At 41.9% G+C, this 19,073-nt stretch overlaps 1 protein-coding gene across 1 annotated transcript in view; it reads left to right on the top strand.

The window, feature by feature from the left end:
- The window catches only part of LOC309565652 (5-hydroxytryptamine receptor 3A-like), a gene marked incomplete at its 3' end in the record, with an annotated part of 83,701 nt that overhangs the window by 20,452 nt on the left and 44,176 nt on the right, over positions 1 to 19,073 (top strand). Inside the window, exons 2-3 of the mRNA XM_082270605.1 lie at positions 6,587 to 6,738; positions 14,822 to 14,866. Coding sequence (XP_082126731.1) covers positions 6,587 to 6,738; positions 14,822 to 14,866 — 197 coding nt within the window. The remainder of the gene's footprint in view (positions 1 to 6,586; positions 6,739 to 14,821; positions 14,867 to 19,073) is intronic.

The following is a 19,073-nucleotide window of genomic DNA, read 5'->3' as shown; positions in this document are numbered from 1 at the left end:
TTCGAGGTTAATTTATTGCTAAAATTAAACAACCATCATTAATAACATAAAAATAGGATGTGTCTATGCCGGAATGAGTTAGGACTGCCCACGGGAAGCACTACCCCAGCATTCATTATATATCTCTTAACACCGATTGGATAAATACATCTTAACACCGATTGGATGAATACATAGCGGCTGCAATCACTGGATTTATTCTCCCTGGAGAAGAGACGCCTGAGGGGGGACATGATAGCAATTTATAAATATCTCAATGGGGATCTTAGCTGTTCAGTCAAAGGGATTGCATGTGGACAAGAGGGCATACAATGCGATTAGAGGAGAAGCGTTTTAACCTCAGGCAACGTGGGGGGGGTTCTTTACTGTTAGGGCTACAAGACTGTGGAATTCTCTACCACAAGAGGTGGTTTCTGCGGGAAGTATGGTGGCTTTCAAAAGACTCTTAGATGTACATCTCAAGGATCAGGACATTAGGGCTATGTGAGATGATTACAGCCACACACACCTACACAGGTTGATCTGGATGGACTATTGTCTTTATTTAACCTCACCTACTATGTAACTATGTAACTATTATCATGGGCATAGTGGTGAATCTTTAGGCTTCTCATGTATTGGTCATGTTGAGAACACAATAGTGAGCGGAGTTTGTGTCGTAGGCTAGTTAAATTTAATGATATGGAATTGGAGGGGGAAAGTTTGTTTTGGGTTTCAAGTACATGAGTGGCTTCTAGCAGCCCATTGAGGTCCTTATTAGGGATGATCGAACTTTTGAAAAGTTCGGTTCGACCAGAACACCCGAACTTCACGAAAGTTCGGTTCGGATTTCAGAACCCCATTGAAATCAATGGGACCCGAACTTCTGTAATCAAAAAACACCATTTTTAAGCCCTAAAACCCAATAAATGCCCCTAAAAAGTGCCTAGGGTTCTGGGTCATGCCCCAGGGACTATTAATCACACAAAAAAAAGTTCTTAAAAATTGTCATTTTTGATAAAAAAGCCAATTATTGAAAAATTAAAAAAAAAAAAAAAAAAGAGATTTTTTTGATTTTTACTTTGGATTTAGTATCTGGGGGGTCTAAAAGGTGTGCACGTGAAGTTTCAGCTCTGTAGCATGTCCAGAACCATGAAAAAAAAAAAGATAATTTTTCAGTAGAACAGGGATGTGGTTCGGGAGCCTCCTTTAACTTTAACACCTATATGATCTTTTTTTCTGGTTCTGGACATGCTACAGAGCTGAAACTTCACAGGTACACCTTTTAGACCCCCCAGACACAAAATCACACAAAAAAAGTTCTTAAAAATTGTCATTTTTGATAAAAAAGCCAATTATTGAAAAATTAAAAAAAAAAAAAAAAAAAAAAAAAAAAAAGAGATTTTTTGATTTTTACTTTGGATTTAGTATCTGGGGGGTCTAAAAGGTGTGCATGTGAAGTTTCAGGTCTGTAGCATGTCCAGAACCAGAAAAAAAAGATCGTTTGTATTAGAAAACTTTAAGCACAGGAATATGGCTTCTCTGCTGTAACACCTTGCCGGTTTAATAGCAGGCATTTTTTTGGGTTCTTTGCAGTCAGGAAAAACATCTGAACTTGTGTATAGTAGTACTGTGCACAAGTTCTGATGTTTTGCCTGCCTCCAAAATTCCCCAAAAAATGCCAGCAAAAACACACCTGGGCATTTTTTTTTTTGACGCTAGCGTTTTTTTTTGGCATTTTTTGGGGTTCTTTTGAGGCAGGCAAAACATCTGAACATGTGTATAGGGGGGATATATAGACATATATGTCTGAATATATACCCCTAGACATATATAGGTGTGATAGTAGCAGAAATAAATGCTTGCGCTAATGAAATCATTTACAGTAATATATTTTTAAAAAAAATCAAAAAATCTCTTTTTTTTTTTTTTTTTTTAATTTTTCAATAATTGGCTTTTTTATCAAAAATGACAATTTTTAAGAACTTTTTTTGTGTGATTTTGTGTCTGGGGGGTCTAAAAGGTGTACCTGTGAAGTTTCAGCTCTGTAGCATGTCCAGAACCCCAAAAAAAGATCATATAAGTGTAAAAGAGGGGTCCCACCATCCCTGCTCTACTGAAAAATTATCTTTTTTTCTGGTTCTGGACATGCTACAGAGCTGAAACTTCACAGGTACACTTTTTAGACCCCCCAGACACTAAATCCAAAAAAAGTCATGCCTGCCTCCAAAAATGCCCGATAAATGCAAGAAAAAGCGCCGTAGAGAAGCCGTATTCCTGTTCTAATAAAAATTATAAGAAAATGCTCATTTTTGGGGGGTTCTGGACATGCTACAGAGCTGAAACTTCACATGTACACTTTTTAGACCCCCCAGATACTAAATCCAAAGTAAAAAAATCAAAAAATCTCTTTTTTTTTTTTTTTTTTTTTTTAATTTTTCAATAATTGGCTTTTTTATCAAAAATGACAATTTCTAAGAACTTTTTTTTGTGTGATTTTGTGTCTGGGGGGTCTAAAAGGTGTACCTGTGAAGTTTCAGCTCTGTAGCATGTCCAGAACCATAAAAAAAAAGATCGTTTGTATTAGAAAACTTTAAGCACAGGAATATGGCTTCTCTGCTGTAACACCTTGCCGGTTTAATAGCAGGCATTTTTTTGGGTTCTTTGCAGTCAGGAAAAACATCTGAACTTGTGTATAGTGGTACTGTGCACAAGTTCTGATGTTTTGCCTGCCTCCAAAACCCCCCAAAAAATGCCAGCAAAAACACACCTGGGCATTTTTTTTTTGACGCTAGCGTTTTTTTTGGCATTTTTTGGGGTTCTTTTGAGGCAGGCAAAACATCTGAACTTGTGTATAGTGGTACTGTGCACAAGTTCTGATGTTTTGCCTGCCTCCAAAACCCCCCAAAAAATGCCAGCAAAAACACACCTGGGCATTTTTTTTTTAACGCTAGCGTTTTTTTTGGCATTTTTTGGGGTTCTTTTGAGGCAGGCAAAACATCTGAACTTGTGTATAGTGGTACTGTGCACAAGTTCTGATGTTTTGCCTGCCTCCAAAACCCCCCAAAAAATGCCAGCAAAAACACACCTGGGCATTTTTTTTTTTGACACTAGCGTTTTTTTGGCATTTTTTGGGGTTCTTTTGAGGCAGGCAAAACATCTGAACATGTGTATAGGGGGTATATATAGGCATATATGTCTGAATATATACCCCTAGACATATATAGGTGTGATAGTAGCAGAAATATATTACTGTAAATGATTTCATTAGCGCAAGCATTTATTTCTGCTACTATCACACCTATATATGTCTAGGGGTATATATTCAGACATATATGTCTATATATACCCCCTATACACATATTCAGATGTCATGTCTGACATCAAACATGTCCTCAAAAAAGCACTGGCAGTGGCAGCCCCTGCAGCATTAAAAAATGCTTGCTGGTGAGAAGCCACATTCCTGTCCCGAAGCAGAGAAATGATCATTTCTCTATAGCGGTCACCCTGCTATGGAAGGGTTTTGTCACCCTGCCATAGCAGTCACTGTCAGTTAACCCTACACTACACTACGGTCCCCTGACACTTAACACTTTCCCTACAGAAACTAAATTTTTGAAGCTAACTTAAGTGTAAAGGAGCACTCTAACTACACTAGATATCCCTTTCCTCACACTAAAAATAGCTAAATGACACTTTTAAAGTAAAATTAACAGAACTGCTTCCACTCTCTTCCATGTCCATTATAACAATGCTGGGAATATGGCGGGGGCGATCTTATATACTGGGGGGCGTATTCACTAATGATTGGTCTAGGGACCCCCTAGTCACTCCAATCACATTCCTAGCATTCTTCTGCCCCCTCAATTGGCTTTTGCTAATGGTTCTGGTCCAATCACGGGCTTTTAAAGCCCATTTCCTGAAGCATTGCATTTTGGGCGGTTCTGGTTGCCGAATTCCGAACTTTTTGGGCAAAAAGTTCTAAATTCGGCCGAACCTCGAACACCCAATGTTCGGGCCGAACCGATGGTGGACCCGAACCGTTCGATCATCCCTAGTCCTTATTACATTTCTTTTCAGCTTGGGCTGATAGTTGAATAATGAGCCCCCTTATATAACCCTTATGGGCATTCCAGAGTGAGAAAGCGTTTGTGACAGAGGGAGTGTTGAGTTGAAAGAATTCTTCTATATGTCTGGAGAGGTGTTGTCGGCTAGCTGGGTTTTGTATAATCCTATTATTACATTGCCATACAGAAACTCTAGGGCAGGAATCCTTTTCCTCAATAGTTATGGATATGGCAGCGTGGTCAGACCAGGTGATATCAGATATTGAGGAGAAGGATGTCTGCTGCAAAGTCCATTTATCTACTAGGAAAAAGTCAATTCTGGAGTATGACATATGTCTCGAAGAAAAGAAGGAGTAGCCCCTTTCGTCATCTCCATACGTCGTGTACATTGATTATATGGAGGGGTTGCTTAATTCAGGGCGTAATCTTTTACCTGAAGTAGAAGTGTCCAACAAAGAGTTAGGAACCGCGTTGAAGTCGCCCCCAAAGGTGAGGCTGCCGTGTTGGATAGTTCCAACTTTCTTGAATAGTCTCTTGAGGAATCGGAGTTGGTGAGCATTAGGGGCATACACATTCCCCAAGGTGTATGGGTGGGAATTAATATAGCAGTGAAGAATGATGTATGGGCCCTGAGGGTGCAGAAGGGATTTCTTTAAGGTTGAAGGAAAGTGAGTTCTTAACAGCCAGTAGCACTCCTCTTTTTTTCGCTGTAGTTGAAGCAAAATAGATATGTGGAAATGATTTGTGGAAGCATTTGGGCATGGTGTTGGAGGCAAAGTGAGTTTCTTGGATGAACAGAAGGTCTGCTCCATGTTGTAGGGCTTCTTTCCACATGGAGTTTCTCTTGGCAGGATGATTTAACCCATTAACATTCAGTGATAGAATTTTTAATCCCAGGACTGGGAGTTAAAACAAGATAAGCTGAGTACCAGATCCTGGAATTGTACCTGGACATGTAGTAAAGTGATAGGTAGGAGATGGATCCTTATGTTGGAAGACAGTGTGGGGTTGGGTATCCATTCCATGTAATAAGCAATAAGAGTGGATGAGCACTTGAATGAAGAGATGAAGGCGTACCTAATATCCCATGTAGGTCAGGAGGTAACACAGAATGTATCATTGTGAAAACAAAAAATACAAAAGAATACAAGAACAGTGAAACGTAAAAAACAATTCCTCCTTGGATATAAGGAGGGAGAACTACAGCTAATGCTGTTGAACAATGCAGGGTAAGGAGTGCAACCTCAACACGCCTTGTTCACCGGGAGCTAATGAAAAAAGTGGTTGGATGCCATCTAGTTGATTCTCAGGTGTTCCATTTGTTTCTGACAGTGTGCCATTCTGGAGTTTGCTTAGAGGGGACCGGTGGTCATTGCTGTGCCGAAGGTGTGGCTGGGATGATTTCCTATCTGTGCAGCAAATTGAGGCCTTCTTCTAAAGAGTTGACCCGGGAGACTGATCCCTGGTGGGTTATTTCTAGTTTGCCGGGGTATCTCCACTTGTAAGGAACGTTGTGGTTCCTGAGAGCTCTGGAAGAAAATGCAGGTGTGTTGCTTGTTCTGGAAGTTGGGAGGGATGTCTAAAAGCTTCCAGCAGATGTTCCTTGACTTGAAAGAAGTATATCCGTAGAATGACGTCTCTTGGGATTTTTGCTGGGAGGAATGTCGGTTTGGCCAATCAATGAATTCAATTGATCGTCAGGTCTGCTGGTGTAAGAGTTAGTAAGACTGATAAGATCCCTGACATATCGGGGGAGATGTGGGGGCTGGACCGATTCAGGTATGCCTCTGATTTTCAACTTGTTTCGGCGAGATCTGTCCTTAAGGTCCACCAGTTTGGCTTTAATCCAGGTGATTTCTTCTTCTTGGGCAGTATGGGCGTCAACTAGGGTATTGTAGTTTTCTGTGAAATCAGATAATGCTGTTTCAACATGGTCAACTCTCTCTCTCCTAGGTCTAGTATTTCTGCTTTATGTTGGTTAGGGCAAGCCAGTAGATCAGAATGTAAAGAGCTCCTGAGGGAAATCAGCATCTCTTTAAGAACTGTATCTGGGATGGGTTGGCCAGAAGTAGGGAAATAAGGGTCTGGCTTCTAGGATGGGGCAGAGTGTATAGTGCTATCTAGACTGCCTACCTCGTCTGGCATCTCCTACAGGCATGATGAAGAGGAATCCCTCCTCAGTTTGGGTTTCACTGGGCTAGCAAATGTAGGGGTTGATATGCCATTTCCTGCTTCTGGTATATGCACAGCAATGCCATTGTCCTTGTTAGTTGTATATTATGTGTCCGCCACTGGAGGTCTATCCGCAGCTCGCTCCTGTGTGTCTCTTACATATTTATAATACAATATTATAATATATAATACATATTATTGTAATGCTATGAAAATGTTATTGACCAGATCTAATTGAAATGTAATTCAATACCCCTGGAATTCAATGTGGAATAAGGAAATTAACCAAATTAATCATCATATATTCTACCAGTGCTAAGTTCATAGGCTGTGAATTGAATAGGCCTTTGCTCTTATTTTTTATTCAGGTAACATCAATTGTGACACTGACTGCAGTTTTTTTAACCTGGAAAGGTCTCTAAACCTGTCAAGTTTACCGCACGATGAACGTCCAGTTAGCAACTGGAAAAATGTATGTACAGTGTATCTGGACTTTCTCTTGTATACTGTCGTCGATCTGGTAAGATCACTTTTGTAATTTTTAGGAGTATCTTATTATAAGTAAATTTAAAGTATAACTAAAGGCACAACTTTTTTTTTTTTTTCTTAGTGTTGGACAAAGTGGAGAACACCTGTCAGTTTTATTATTGCTGCCTGTGCCCCCATTAGTGAGATTTACCCTCTTTATCTGACCTGTATACCATTGTCATTAAAAATGAAAGTAAAAGATAATCCCACATTTTGGGTTGACACCATAAAAGGGATAGAGGGGAAATCTTTCAATGGGATCACTAGTTCTGGCCATGACATTGAGATTCCCTCACTTTGGAGGGATTTTCTCTGAATGTCTTGTTTTGTTGTGAATCTCCCCAGTGGGACACAGATAGCAAAATACTGAGAGGGGTTATAACCCTCCCTCAAAAAAAAAAGGTTTTGCCTTTTGTTACATTTTAAGGCCTAGAATGCTTCAGTGCCATAGGATTGCGATATGGGTAACCTGTGAATTAAGGTGAAACAAACTGTCACATATGATTTTTGATATATTACTCATTTACATACCTGGATCTGTGGGCATACCACAATGGATCTGGCCTGGTCCTGCAGCACTAATGACTGCTATGCTCAATGTTAGCGATTGGTACTGTATGTTCCACCACCCATATAATATTAGAGGCCAGAAAGATGACTACTACTGATACAGGTCCCTGACGCTATACTGCATCCTATCCTTAGCTGTCAAAAAATCTTACTAGCTGCTAATGATAGGCTGCTAATATGTTCTATGGCCTTAAACTGACTTTGAACTATTAGCATACAGCTTGGGCTAAAATCTGCCCATCCTCTTTCTATAGAGAATAGGTCTGTAAAATAAACCCCACTATTTTTTTGTGGAATGGTGTATAATGGAGCAGTGTAGGAGCTGTAGATGAAATCCAGACCTGCTTATTTATGTTATTAATTCTGTAAAATAAATGCTGTGCAATCTGCCATGAAGCAATTGAGCCCAGAGAATGGTAGCGTGGGTGAAACCTTCAATGTGAGATGGTTGTTTGAATAATAATAATAAAAATGGAGACTTGATTTTCCATCCTGAAGCACTGGACACTGTCCACAAAACGCATTGACATTAAAGTGTCAGCATGCAAGTCAAACCTCTTTAACATAACATTTGTGAACATTGATGCTGGTTACAAATAAGTGCAGTATAATATAATGGGCGTCATGTAAAATGACAACATGCAATGTGTTTTAATATTAATTTGATGTATTGTTCACATATCTTTAAGAATATACGTTATCATTAAACTTATTGTTAGTTTTATTAGTGTATACTGAGTGCCAGGGCTTATTTCTCAGAAAATAGGCGCAGGAACTCACCTCAATAGGTGCAGGAACTCAACCACGACCCCCCCCCCCAAAAAAAAAACCCCTCCCCTCACACACAGCCTCCAAAACTTATCAAATAGTGGGTGTGGTCAAATTTCACTAACAGTGCAAGGGTTTGTGGGGGGATTACACACAAATTGCAGAATTTGGGGGTGCGCTACGTACATAGTGCAGAGTCTAGGAGTGTGCTGCATACAGAGTGCAGAGTTCCACAGCTGCTTACCTCTGCATCCTCCATCTACATCTCTCTTTCACCACTGCCCCCATCTTCTTCCCACTCCTTTAATGCTGCATCATCTTCCACATGTCTTACTTTTATTGCTGTAATAAACTGAAGCCACAAGCCAGCTCTAGTACCTCCCAGCACACTGTAGATGGCTCAGACAGTGCTGTATCTTGGCCTAGGCCAACAAGGCCCAGACCTAGGGCGGCACTTTGCAGGGGGGCAGCAAAAAAACTGCACCCCGCACAAAAAACAGCCTCCTCCCTGCTCCCACACGAAAAGCATCCCCGCCGGCTTGCGCTACACTTTTAGTATAGTGCCAGTCTTATGGGACGAATTGGGCCAGAGGGCAGGGTTCCGGAGGCAAATAAGCCTGGCACCCACATAAAGCACTCGCACTGCTACCTGCCTTTGGGTGAGGACATTCACACAGACCGCAGGCCGCCAACCACACTTAATACAACTAGCCTGATGGCAGTAGGCAGTAATGAGGCGGCACTGATAAGGCTGAACTTATGTGAACTGATGAGGCTACGCTGATGGGCACTGATACACTGTGGTTGTGGTCTGTGGTTTACAGTGACAGAAACAGAAAGGGGTGTGGCCTTTACAGGAAGGAGTGGGTCATATTTAAATTAGGGGGTGCACAAGTTTAGTCAGGCCTAGGGCAGCACAAAACCTAAACACACCACTGGGCTCAGACTCACTCGGTTGCAGGGAGATCATCCAGTGGGGGTTACAGCATCCGCATGGCACCTGCATCTCCCTTGTCCCCATCCTGCACTCAGTGGGAGCTGCTCAGGAGATCAGATCTGTGGGATTAGAAGACAAGCTGTCCCTTGTAAACCCAGAAGCCAAGTGATAGTGATGAGCAGGAAGGATAGAGTCTGAGCCAGAGGTGGTGGAACTGAGTTCCACCAAGTTCCAGCTGAAAAAAAGCCCCGCTGAGTGCTGAATTTAAAGCCACAACAATTTGTTCTCGGGCAATTTGCTACTGAATGGTAATAAGATAAAAGATTTAGAGTTCAGCAGCAGTAAAGGTACATTATGTAGCTGAAATCAGGCTAAACAAGTTAGATGAATCAGGCTACTGGAAGGTTTGACTGCACAACCCTCTCTTACTTTACACTCTCTTGTATTATTCAGCAGTCTCTGGTGGCAAAGACCAAATGAAGTCACAAAAATATATATGGAATCAGATGGTACAATACAATAAACAGAAAGGTCATACTATCTCAGAAAACAATCATGTATAGCTGCTTACTTTCAGATATAGTAATTCATTTCGATTACAACATACAATAAAACTGTAGCACGTTATAAAACATACCAGTCTAAAAACATTTAATTCCAGCAATGAATCTTGTTCAACAAGGTCCAATAATAAATCTTAATACTGAACGGAGAGCAGCATTGAGCAGTATTGGGTTTTTAAGGTGCAAATTAACACAATTTAATAAAAAATATATACTTTATTAGTATTAATTTAAAAAGCATACATAATAATATATACTGTACTGTAAACTTCAACATACAATAAGCAATTTTCCATATTTGTCTCAACATGTTTCATTGTATAAAGACAGCTTCTTCTGGAGATTATGGGAAATGCTTTCATGCATCAAATTTACTAGAAGGAATATATCCTCTCGGCAGAACGGATATACAAATGGTTATTATATATATAACCCATTGTCTTACAGCATGTCGATTTCTAAATAAGGAAGACCATATGGGAGACACTCCAATAGAGATGTAAATGTCAGAAAAAAAGGCATCTGGTGTATCACAAGAGACAGCTAAGTCCAGGGTCTGTTCATCTTAAGCTGGTCAAAGGATCATTTGAGCAGAATCGGCATAGATAGATACTGTGCACATAGCACACAGGGGCGTTCTAAATATCAAACAATTGCAGCAGATCTCAATGTGCAACTAGCACACAGGAGCCTTTTAGATATCAAACAATTGCAGCAGATTTCAATCCACTCTACGGTGTCTCCCATATAACATCTTCCAAAGTGAGGCTCGGCTGCTCACTTTGGAAGATGTGCGGGGGGCGCACAGCGCAGCGATCGGGGATGAGGATCGATTTACCCCCGATTAAATGTTCCTGCCATCGTCATTTTACTATGGCCCGGTAAGGAACTGGTTAGCGAGGGTGTGGTGCAATATCAGGCTTGTTTGGAACATCCACCCACTAACATATTCAAATCTTATTACTGGTTTCCATATAATCTTGATATTGCTTTTTCACCCTGGTACACTCATGTTGCTTATGCTCAGTGATATCCTTGTAGCGCTATCCCCCAGAGGAGCCATTGAATTGTTTTGTGAAAGGATTAGCAAGTGTAACTATACAAAAAATCAATTGGACCGTCTCTGTTAAACACCTGCAGTATGCTGAATAACAGTGATTAACAGAACTGAACTGCATTTACCTAGCAACAGTTTATAAAGACAGTCCAAACTTGCTATAACAGTCCATGTTTTGTCACACTGGCCAGTGAATGATGGAAAAGTAATAAAATATTGGCCAGCAAATTTTGGGCCCTTGAAGAAAACTCAACAGAATTTACTAGAACCAGGGCACCCTCTTTTGGGTCACCAGGAAGCTATAAAGGAAGGAAGCTGGAGTACACACACCAAGCACTTATTGACCTGTGTATTCATGTGGGTTCCAACTATATTGTGAGTGTTTGTTTTTTTATTACAGCTCTATGGTGGTAGTTTTAGTTTTCTTTTCTTTTTAAATGGTTTTTATTAAAGGCAAAAGAAACATGGTACAGTAATATGCAGTGAAAATATTAGGTACATGCCGTGATAAGGTAGTTTTCGTTTTCAAGGAGGTCACTGGACAGAATCAACGTGAGTGTAATGGGGTGAAAATCAATATCAAGAACGAAAGGAAACCTTTATAAAAATTTAGTGTTGAAACTTGATCTGTTTTAACCACTTGCCGACCGCCGCACGACTATCTACGTCGGCGGTCAGCCCCTCACAGGCAAAGTGACGTAGGGCTACGTCACTAGCTTGTGAGGGTCTAGGGAGCGAGCGCGCGCCCCCGGAGGCGCGCTCCCGCTCCCGAGTGGTCATGGACCCCCCCGCGCGTGTGACCGGCGGACCCGATGTCCGCCGGCCACTCTGCGATCGGCGGGGGAGAGGGAGAAAGTCAGGCAGCTTGTGTAAACAAGCTGCCTGTCATTCTCCTCGCTGTATGAGAGCTGATCACATGGATCTACTATGTAGATCCGTTGATCACTCTGCATACAGCTGAAGCCCCAGCCAATCACAGTTAGAATCATGCCCCTAGGGACACACACAGCCCCTCCCTCTCAAATAAAGTTAACCCCTTCACTACCAGTGTATTTTTACAGTAACAGTGCATATGTATAGCACTGATTACTGTAGAAATGTCACTGGTAACCCCAAAAGTGTCAAAAATGTCAGTCAAGGGTCCGATCTGTCCGCCGCAATGTCGCAGTACCGCAAAAAAAATCGCAGATCGCCGCCATTACGCGTTAAAAAAAAAAACAACAAAAATGACAAAAATCTTTCCCTTAGTTAGTAAACGCAATAACTTTTGCGCAAACCAATCAAAATACGCTTTTTGCGATTTTTTTTACCAAACATAATTAGCATAAAACAAATTGGCCGAAAATTTTAAAAAATTTTCATTTTTACATTTTTTTTTGGGGGAATTTCATATAAAAAAAAGGGAAAAATATTGCTATTTTTGCAAAATGGACGCTCTTTTTTTGTTTATAGCGCGTGATCAAAAAATCGCACAGGTGATCAAATACCGCCAAAAGAAAGCTCTGTTTGTGGGAAAAAAAGGACGCCAAATTCGTTTAGGTACAGCGTCGCACGACCGCGCAATTCTCCGTTAAAGTCACGCAGTGCCGAATCGCAAAATACCCCCTGGTCGGAATGGGGGTAAAATCTTCCGGGGCTTAAGTGGTTAAAAAGGACTAAATTTTTATTGTATGCAACCAAATGGACATTGTTCTAAAAACCTAAATTTTTCAAAGTTTCCCTCTACTTTCCTGTTACCGCAGTTGTGCAGGAAGTCTACATATTACTGTACAGTCTCAGAGGCACCAGAGTTTGGCCCCTTGCCTTGTGTCCTTGTCAGACACATGATTTAGGGTAAAATGGGGAGAGCCACACAAATTAGCGTAGTGTAGTAGGTGATGAGAGTTGTTAAAGAGGAAGTAAAGTCTAGAAAATGTTTTTCTTTTTGCTTACCTGCTAAGTAAATGCATAATGTGCTAGTATGCAACTAGCTGACACTTACTTGCAAACGAAGCCCGCGACACCCTGCTAAAGGCCGCATCCATCTTTGCCCGTCTTCCTTTGGGGGTCTGTGCTACTGGCCAAAGTCGCGTAATGTCATTCCCGTGCATGCGTGTGGGAGCCGCCGGTTACGGCACATGGCTCTGAAGAAACAGAATGGGTGGCCGTTCCTTTAGAGTGCATGCGCCACTGACATCATTGGCTGCATGCAATGTCTATGTAGCACTGCCCCCTTGAGGACTGCTGAATTCTTCACCTTCAGGTCCCCCTGGGTTACCATTAGCTACTGCAGCATGTACAATTTAACACTTTACTCCTTGGCTCAGTCAATGAACAGTCTAGGAGATGTAGTTGTTTTTTTTGCTGTTTTATTTAATTGGGAGAAGGGAAGAGTGGAATACTCCAGATCAAACTATTCACAATGGTTTAGGACTTCTTGCGATGCAGCCAGGCTGCTGATTCACCCTGCCACTAGGTGGATTTTAGATTAGGTCTCTGTTCAGATAACTTGATAGGATAGATTATCTTCAGGATACCCTCCTAGTATCCCCTTTCACTCCACAGACTGACACCCGCCTTCTGACTATCCTACACCGGGGTTATCCCCCTCAGGTCAGGCCCCTAGACACGATCCCATGTACTCACGATACTGTTTTTCAAGGGTCTCCAGTGTCTCTACTCCTCCAGTCAGTTCTCCTGGACCTTTGGGCTCAGTTCCTTCCTCTGGTCCCCAGGCCAACTGCCTGTGACCACGTGCCACCACTACAGAGGAGGAGGCAGCCGCCACCCTCCCTCCATGACTCTGCTCACCAGCCAAAGACCCTGCAGCACATGTGCTTCTGGCTTTTATACAAAATCCAATAATGCACCGAGCCAATCAATCAATTTCTGCCAATCACTGGGACTGTTCTCAAAGCCTGTGTACCCATCGGTCAGGTTTCCCCCCACTGTGCAACATGCCTCCCTATTGGACCAGTGTGAAACACTATCTGGACCCAATGAATCACACACTGAGCACACTGAGAGCAGACCTAACTCACAGATCCTGTTCTCTGGTAGGCAGAAAGCAATATAGATTTGCCTGCTGCTCCTCTGATCGGCAGACAGAGCCAAAAACTATACTCTCTCACTAGCACCTACCTAGGAGGGTGCTACATAAATATCTCCTAAACGAGGTAAGTTTAGGAGATCTTTACAGCCCCTATAGGTATGCCTTATTATACAAATCAAACAAAAATGGCAGCGCTCAGATCAAAGTCCAAAAATCTCCAGTGAAGCAAAACATATACTGTGAAAAAGGGAAGATGGATCCACCGCCAGGAAAATGACACACACTGACTCTTACCAAATCCAAGTGACTGCTGGGGTTTGCAGCAGTCTCACATGCTTGTATAGTCACACGGTCATATGGTCCAGGGTCCTTGGGTTCAAGGGGAAAGGCTCCACCAGTGTATGTATATAAAGTCTTATTATAGGCTTACCAATAGGTACAAACAGTACAGGGGTGTTTACAACAACTTTAAATAAAAGGAGCAGAAATGCACTCACAAACTATACTGAGAAGACTAAAACCATCAAGTCTTAGTAAAATAAAATGTAATTTTACCACATTTCACTAAGCTCTGGGGAAACTTTCCTTTCAAAGTGAATAGCCTATTTGCCGATAGAGAGGGCTCATTACCCAGCTGGGTTAGGTATGAGTCTATAAATTAAAAGTATTGTATGAGTCTATGACATATAAGTATGGTATGAGTCTATGGGATTCGGGTTATGGGTTGGGTACGAGTCTATACAGACAGATCTATTCTTTTTTTATTTTTAAAACGAATCAAGAGTTACAGAAAGATAAAAGTAAATACAATTTTTTGCAATCACAAGGTATAACATGGTTAGGCAAAATAATGCAGAACTAGTACATATAATCACAGTCCATATTATATTACTTAATTAATGACAAATAGAGCAAATCACACAAAATATATCAAATGGGTTTGTGAAAAGCACATAAGGTGCTTCAATTACTGCATCTGGAGTAATTATAAATAGACAGGTGTTAACACAATAATCTGATCAGGACAGCTGGGGGTTTTAAATATAGAAATACCAGATGTATTGTAATGTGAATGCCTAAATTCAGGTAAAATATTGTTTATGCTATTATTTTTGCATCATTCTAATGATCTTCACTGATTTTCTACAGAATATGAATCAACAGACTATCATCACATACATATGGTTCAGTATGGTAAGCCACTAATCCTTTTTGTTTTCTATCAAACCTTCAACTGTAAAATGGTTCAAATCAGTGCTTTAAGTGGGCCGGTATGCATCGGTACTCAGTACCGCCACTTCCAAATATGGCTCTTGAGCATACCGCCACCTCTCCGTGCGCCTTAGTGTACCAGTATGCTCATTTTTGACATCTGCGTCCTCAATTGCCCCCCCCCCAAGAATATTTCCCACTCCAGAGCCAGAGCAGTCACCACCAGTGAGTCCCCCTGCTCCGGAGTCCCAGGCCAGGGGGGGTGCTCTGTGGGGACCCTGATGTGGGGTGGGGGACGACGACAACATTTATAGGCTAGAGTACCGGCACCTCTTTTGGCCACTTAAAGCACTGGTTCAAATCATTTAACACGTTTCCCAACTCTGACTGTAATGAAAAGATAAGCATAGTGTATACATTTATAACATTTTTGGAGTGAGATGAGAATAATTGCTTAAAGTAAAACTTATCAACATGTATAAAATTCAGAACATTCATAAATGAAAGCAAATACATTGCTTCAATTTAGTCTAATTTGTTGATTATTCAACAAAAGACACTTCATTTTGAAATGTCTGTTTGTTTTCTTTCTCAATAACTGTTATTTGGTGTGTGTGGGGGGGTTGAAAGAGATTTTAGGGGAGTATTAGAGGTGCAGATGATGGCATGCATTTGTTGTTATACGTTGTGGATATTGGTTGTGGAGGAATGAGTGACCCGATGATTGTTGAATGTATTTGAGGAGAAATGAAAACTGCCATTGATCGGTGGTGTTGGGAGAAGGAGCAAGAAGCACTGTGGGTCTTCGGAGGGAAGAAATTCAAGTGGTGAGACAAAGTAGGGAGAGTAAGAGGGGAGAAGACAGGTAAGGAAGGGAGGAATGGGTTGGAAGAAGAGAGAAGAAGTAGAAGGGGGTAGGGAGCAAGTAGAGCAATAAGGATGGGCAGAAGGGATGGAATAGGGTAGGTGGGACATGCAAGGCTGCTGTTAGAAATCGTGGGGCCCCGTACAGACTACCTGGCAGGGCGCCCCCCAAGAAAATATTAAAGATATATTTAGCTAAAATTACAACAAAATCACTATTAGCAGACACAAATATAACATAACTCGCATAATTCCTGCTAAATCTAAAAAAAAAAAAAACTATGTTAAATAAAAAAGAAGATGAGATGAGAAAAATATACAGGCTGGGCAGTTGGAGCTCAGTGATCAGAGAAACACAGAGAGAGAAACAAAGTTACAATTTACAAATAAACTCCTGAGCAGAGATAAGTGCTGGGAGGGGGATTGGTGAGGGAAAACTCTTTCTCAACAGATAATAGCAGGGAGAGGGACAGATCAGATTCAGGTGCTGGAGGAAGATTTCTGTATTTGTTGTCCATCACTAATCCCCCTCTCTGTGTGGGCCCCCCGTGTGCTCGGGCCCCCTACAAGAGGTCCCCCCCTATCAGCGGCCCTGGGGACATGAATCCTACAGGGAAGTGCTTATAAGAGTAGGAATTGGGAATCCATGCTAGGTGATGGTCTATCCAAGGTGACCAAATTTTGAAGGTTTTTTGGATATACAGTAAAACCTTGGATTGCGAGCATAATTTGTTCTGGAAACATGCTTGTAATCCAAAGCACTCTTATATCAAAGCAAATTTCCCCATAAGAAATAATGGAAACTCAGATGATTCGTTCCACAAGTCCTTCAGTTTATAGTCTATATACAAAGATTATAGCAATGTGATAGGTTGTGTAACCATAAAATGTCCATCCACAATATGCAGCCTTCCCAAGGGGATTAGAAGCAAAATCTAGCAGAGCTACAGAATATAAGAGAGATGAGAGGCGCATCTAAGTGTAGCAATATGGTTACATTTAATGAAGGTTCAACATTTAGCATAATTAGGTGATTACTCTAGTTGCTTTTAAAAGTACAAAAACACAAAGGTGGAAGAGTTGTTTTCTGCTTGAATGAGTGTCGTTTACGGGATCTACACAATGGAATGTGATGTAAATTTGGAGATCCAACATGCGGCTTCTTACTAAGTATAGTCTTTCACATAGTGAGCAGGCAGAAAGCGTTTTTTTTGTGTTTTCTATTGTTTGTAGAACTGGGATAGTGTCACGTACCTGATCTGAAGGTGGAGTGTAGAGAGGGCTCCCCTTGCGGCTAGGTGCAGAGCACCCCTGGAAGTGGGACAGGGAGTGCTGTGCCCGAATTAGCACGGGTTGCCGGCTGGGATGGCCAGATAGAAGCTGGAGCCAAAGAGTAATAAGGTCCAAGACGGATCTGGAGCAATTGGCAAGCCAGGCAGGCGTGCTCCAGGAGCAGAGGTAAGCTGGGTAGCCCACAGAATACTGATACAGCGAAGTCAGGAGCCAAGCCGGGTCAGGCACTGGAGAAGGCAGGAGAAAGTCCAGGAACACGCCAAAAGGTCAGGAGCCAGAGGTTTCAAGAGGAGTCAAGGTCAAGCAATCCGGGTCGGCAACAGGAAGTCAAAGATCAGTAAGCAAACAAGGCACAGGGGAACACGGGAAGCTGAAGATCATCCAGCAGCTAGTGACTGTAGCTGCTGACCTTAAATAGGCCGTTTGGCGCCAAGCGCCATTACGCATGGCGCGCGCGCGTGCGCATTGGCGCACACATATTCCTTACTGAGTTTGCCCAGAGTTGGCAGCGCATGCGCATTCGCGCCAATGCGCGAATGCGCTGATTGGCCAAACTGTTGGTGGTTACCTGACAGATAGGGATTAGGGTGGGCCTTAGAATACCCAGACCTAACAAACTTGGTCGAGGATACTATCTAAGCAAACAGTTAACTTTTATAGAATAGTCTTCTATGTAGAAAAATGGGAACAATTCAGCACAGGGGGAATCCCACAGTGGAAACAACCCTGGCAGCAGGTCTGGAACAGTCCCTCCAATAAAAAGGGGCACAATGGCAAGTGTCTTTTTCAGGATTTCTCTCAGGCCTACTTACTGTGTTACTGGCCACTTGGATGCCTCCTTCCAGTGTCAGCTGACACTGCACCCTGAGCTTCCCGACCAGATCCTCCCTGGATGATGCCTCAGCTTTTCCTGTGACTTGTGGATGATCCTTTAGCACTCTCCTGAGCCAGAACCACTCAGAGCGCCTGGGAGACCCTCAAAGGCCTTGGAAGGTTTAACAGCACTTCCAGGCTGGGTCACTCTCCAGCAGGCAAAGGACCCTACTAGTCCATGCTCCAGACTTTATGTACACCTCTCAGCCCCCTGCTGGTCACTCTCTCAACCAGCAATTGGCTAAGGCTGTATACATGATCATCTCAGGCTCTACCTCCTCCACCCACTATGTTTCAGCACTTTCTGGAAAGACAGGTAGAGACAGGCAAACCTGCAGCTGTAGAGCCCAGAACAGACCAAATCAATCAAACCCAGCTCCACTGACTATAGCAAAGCTCCAAAATAACTAAAATTACCTATAACATCCTAGCACCTAGCTAGGAGAGTGCTACATAAGAATAATTGATTTCCCGTAGCGGTTTGCTAAGCACATTGCTACTCTCAGCTATTTATATAATAGGGATTGATACATGTATGCAGGTCATTCCAATCACTGGGTATGAGAGGAGTTAATGGTTCTTTTTTTTGGAGTTATGTAAACTGAAGAAAACACCCCTCCTAATTTAGTGGATTTTTTAGGGATGTGCCAAATGCAAAGTTTTAAAAATATGCAAAAGTACATCTAATTAATTTTTAATGGACACTCACCCACATTGGTGTTTTTTTTTTTTTCTCTTTTTCTCTGGGGTTCAGCTTTAAGCTAATATGCTTCATATGAAAACTGTTAAAGTTTTATATAGTCAAAACCTTTTTTTTTTTTTTGGATGGAGTAAGGATGTTTTAGAAACCCTGTCAGGTAATTTTTTGTTTTCTGTGTACCATTGGTAATTCCCTTTGCAGACATTTGTCACCAGAAAATGTGTCCCCATTGGAAGGTTGCTCCTTACCTCTTGTTCAGAAACAACCTTAAAATGATGGTTTTCCACTTGTTTTCTGATTTGGTGATAATGGTCACCAGTGCAAATAGAGAGGTGAAGCCCTCCGGAGGGGACACAGACAAAATAACAACTTAACAGAGTGCACAGAGCCAATTTCACCCCATCCAGAGCTTACAAAATTCATCTGAATACCCTTCAAAGTTGTTGGAAATGCTCTCAC

This window comes from Pelophylax lessonae (assembly GCF_965119305.1).
Source record: "Pelophylax lessonae genome assembly, chromosome: 10".
Classification (NCBI taxonomy): Eukaryota; Metazoa; Chordata; class Amphibia; order Anura; family Ranidae; genus Pelophylax; species Pelophylax lessonae.
Note: the sequence above shows the minus strand (reverse complement) of the source record. Positions and strands in the feature narration are given on the sequence as shown.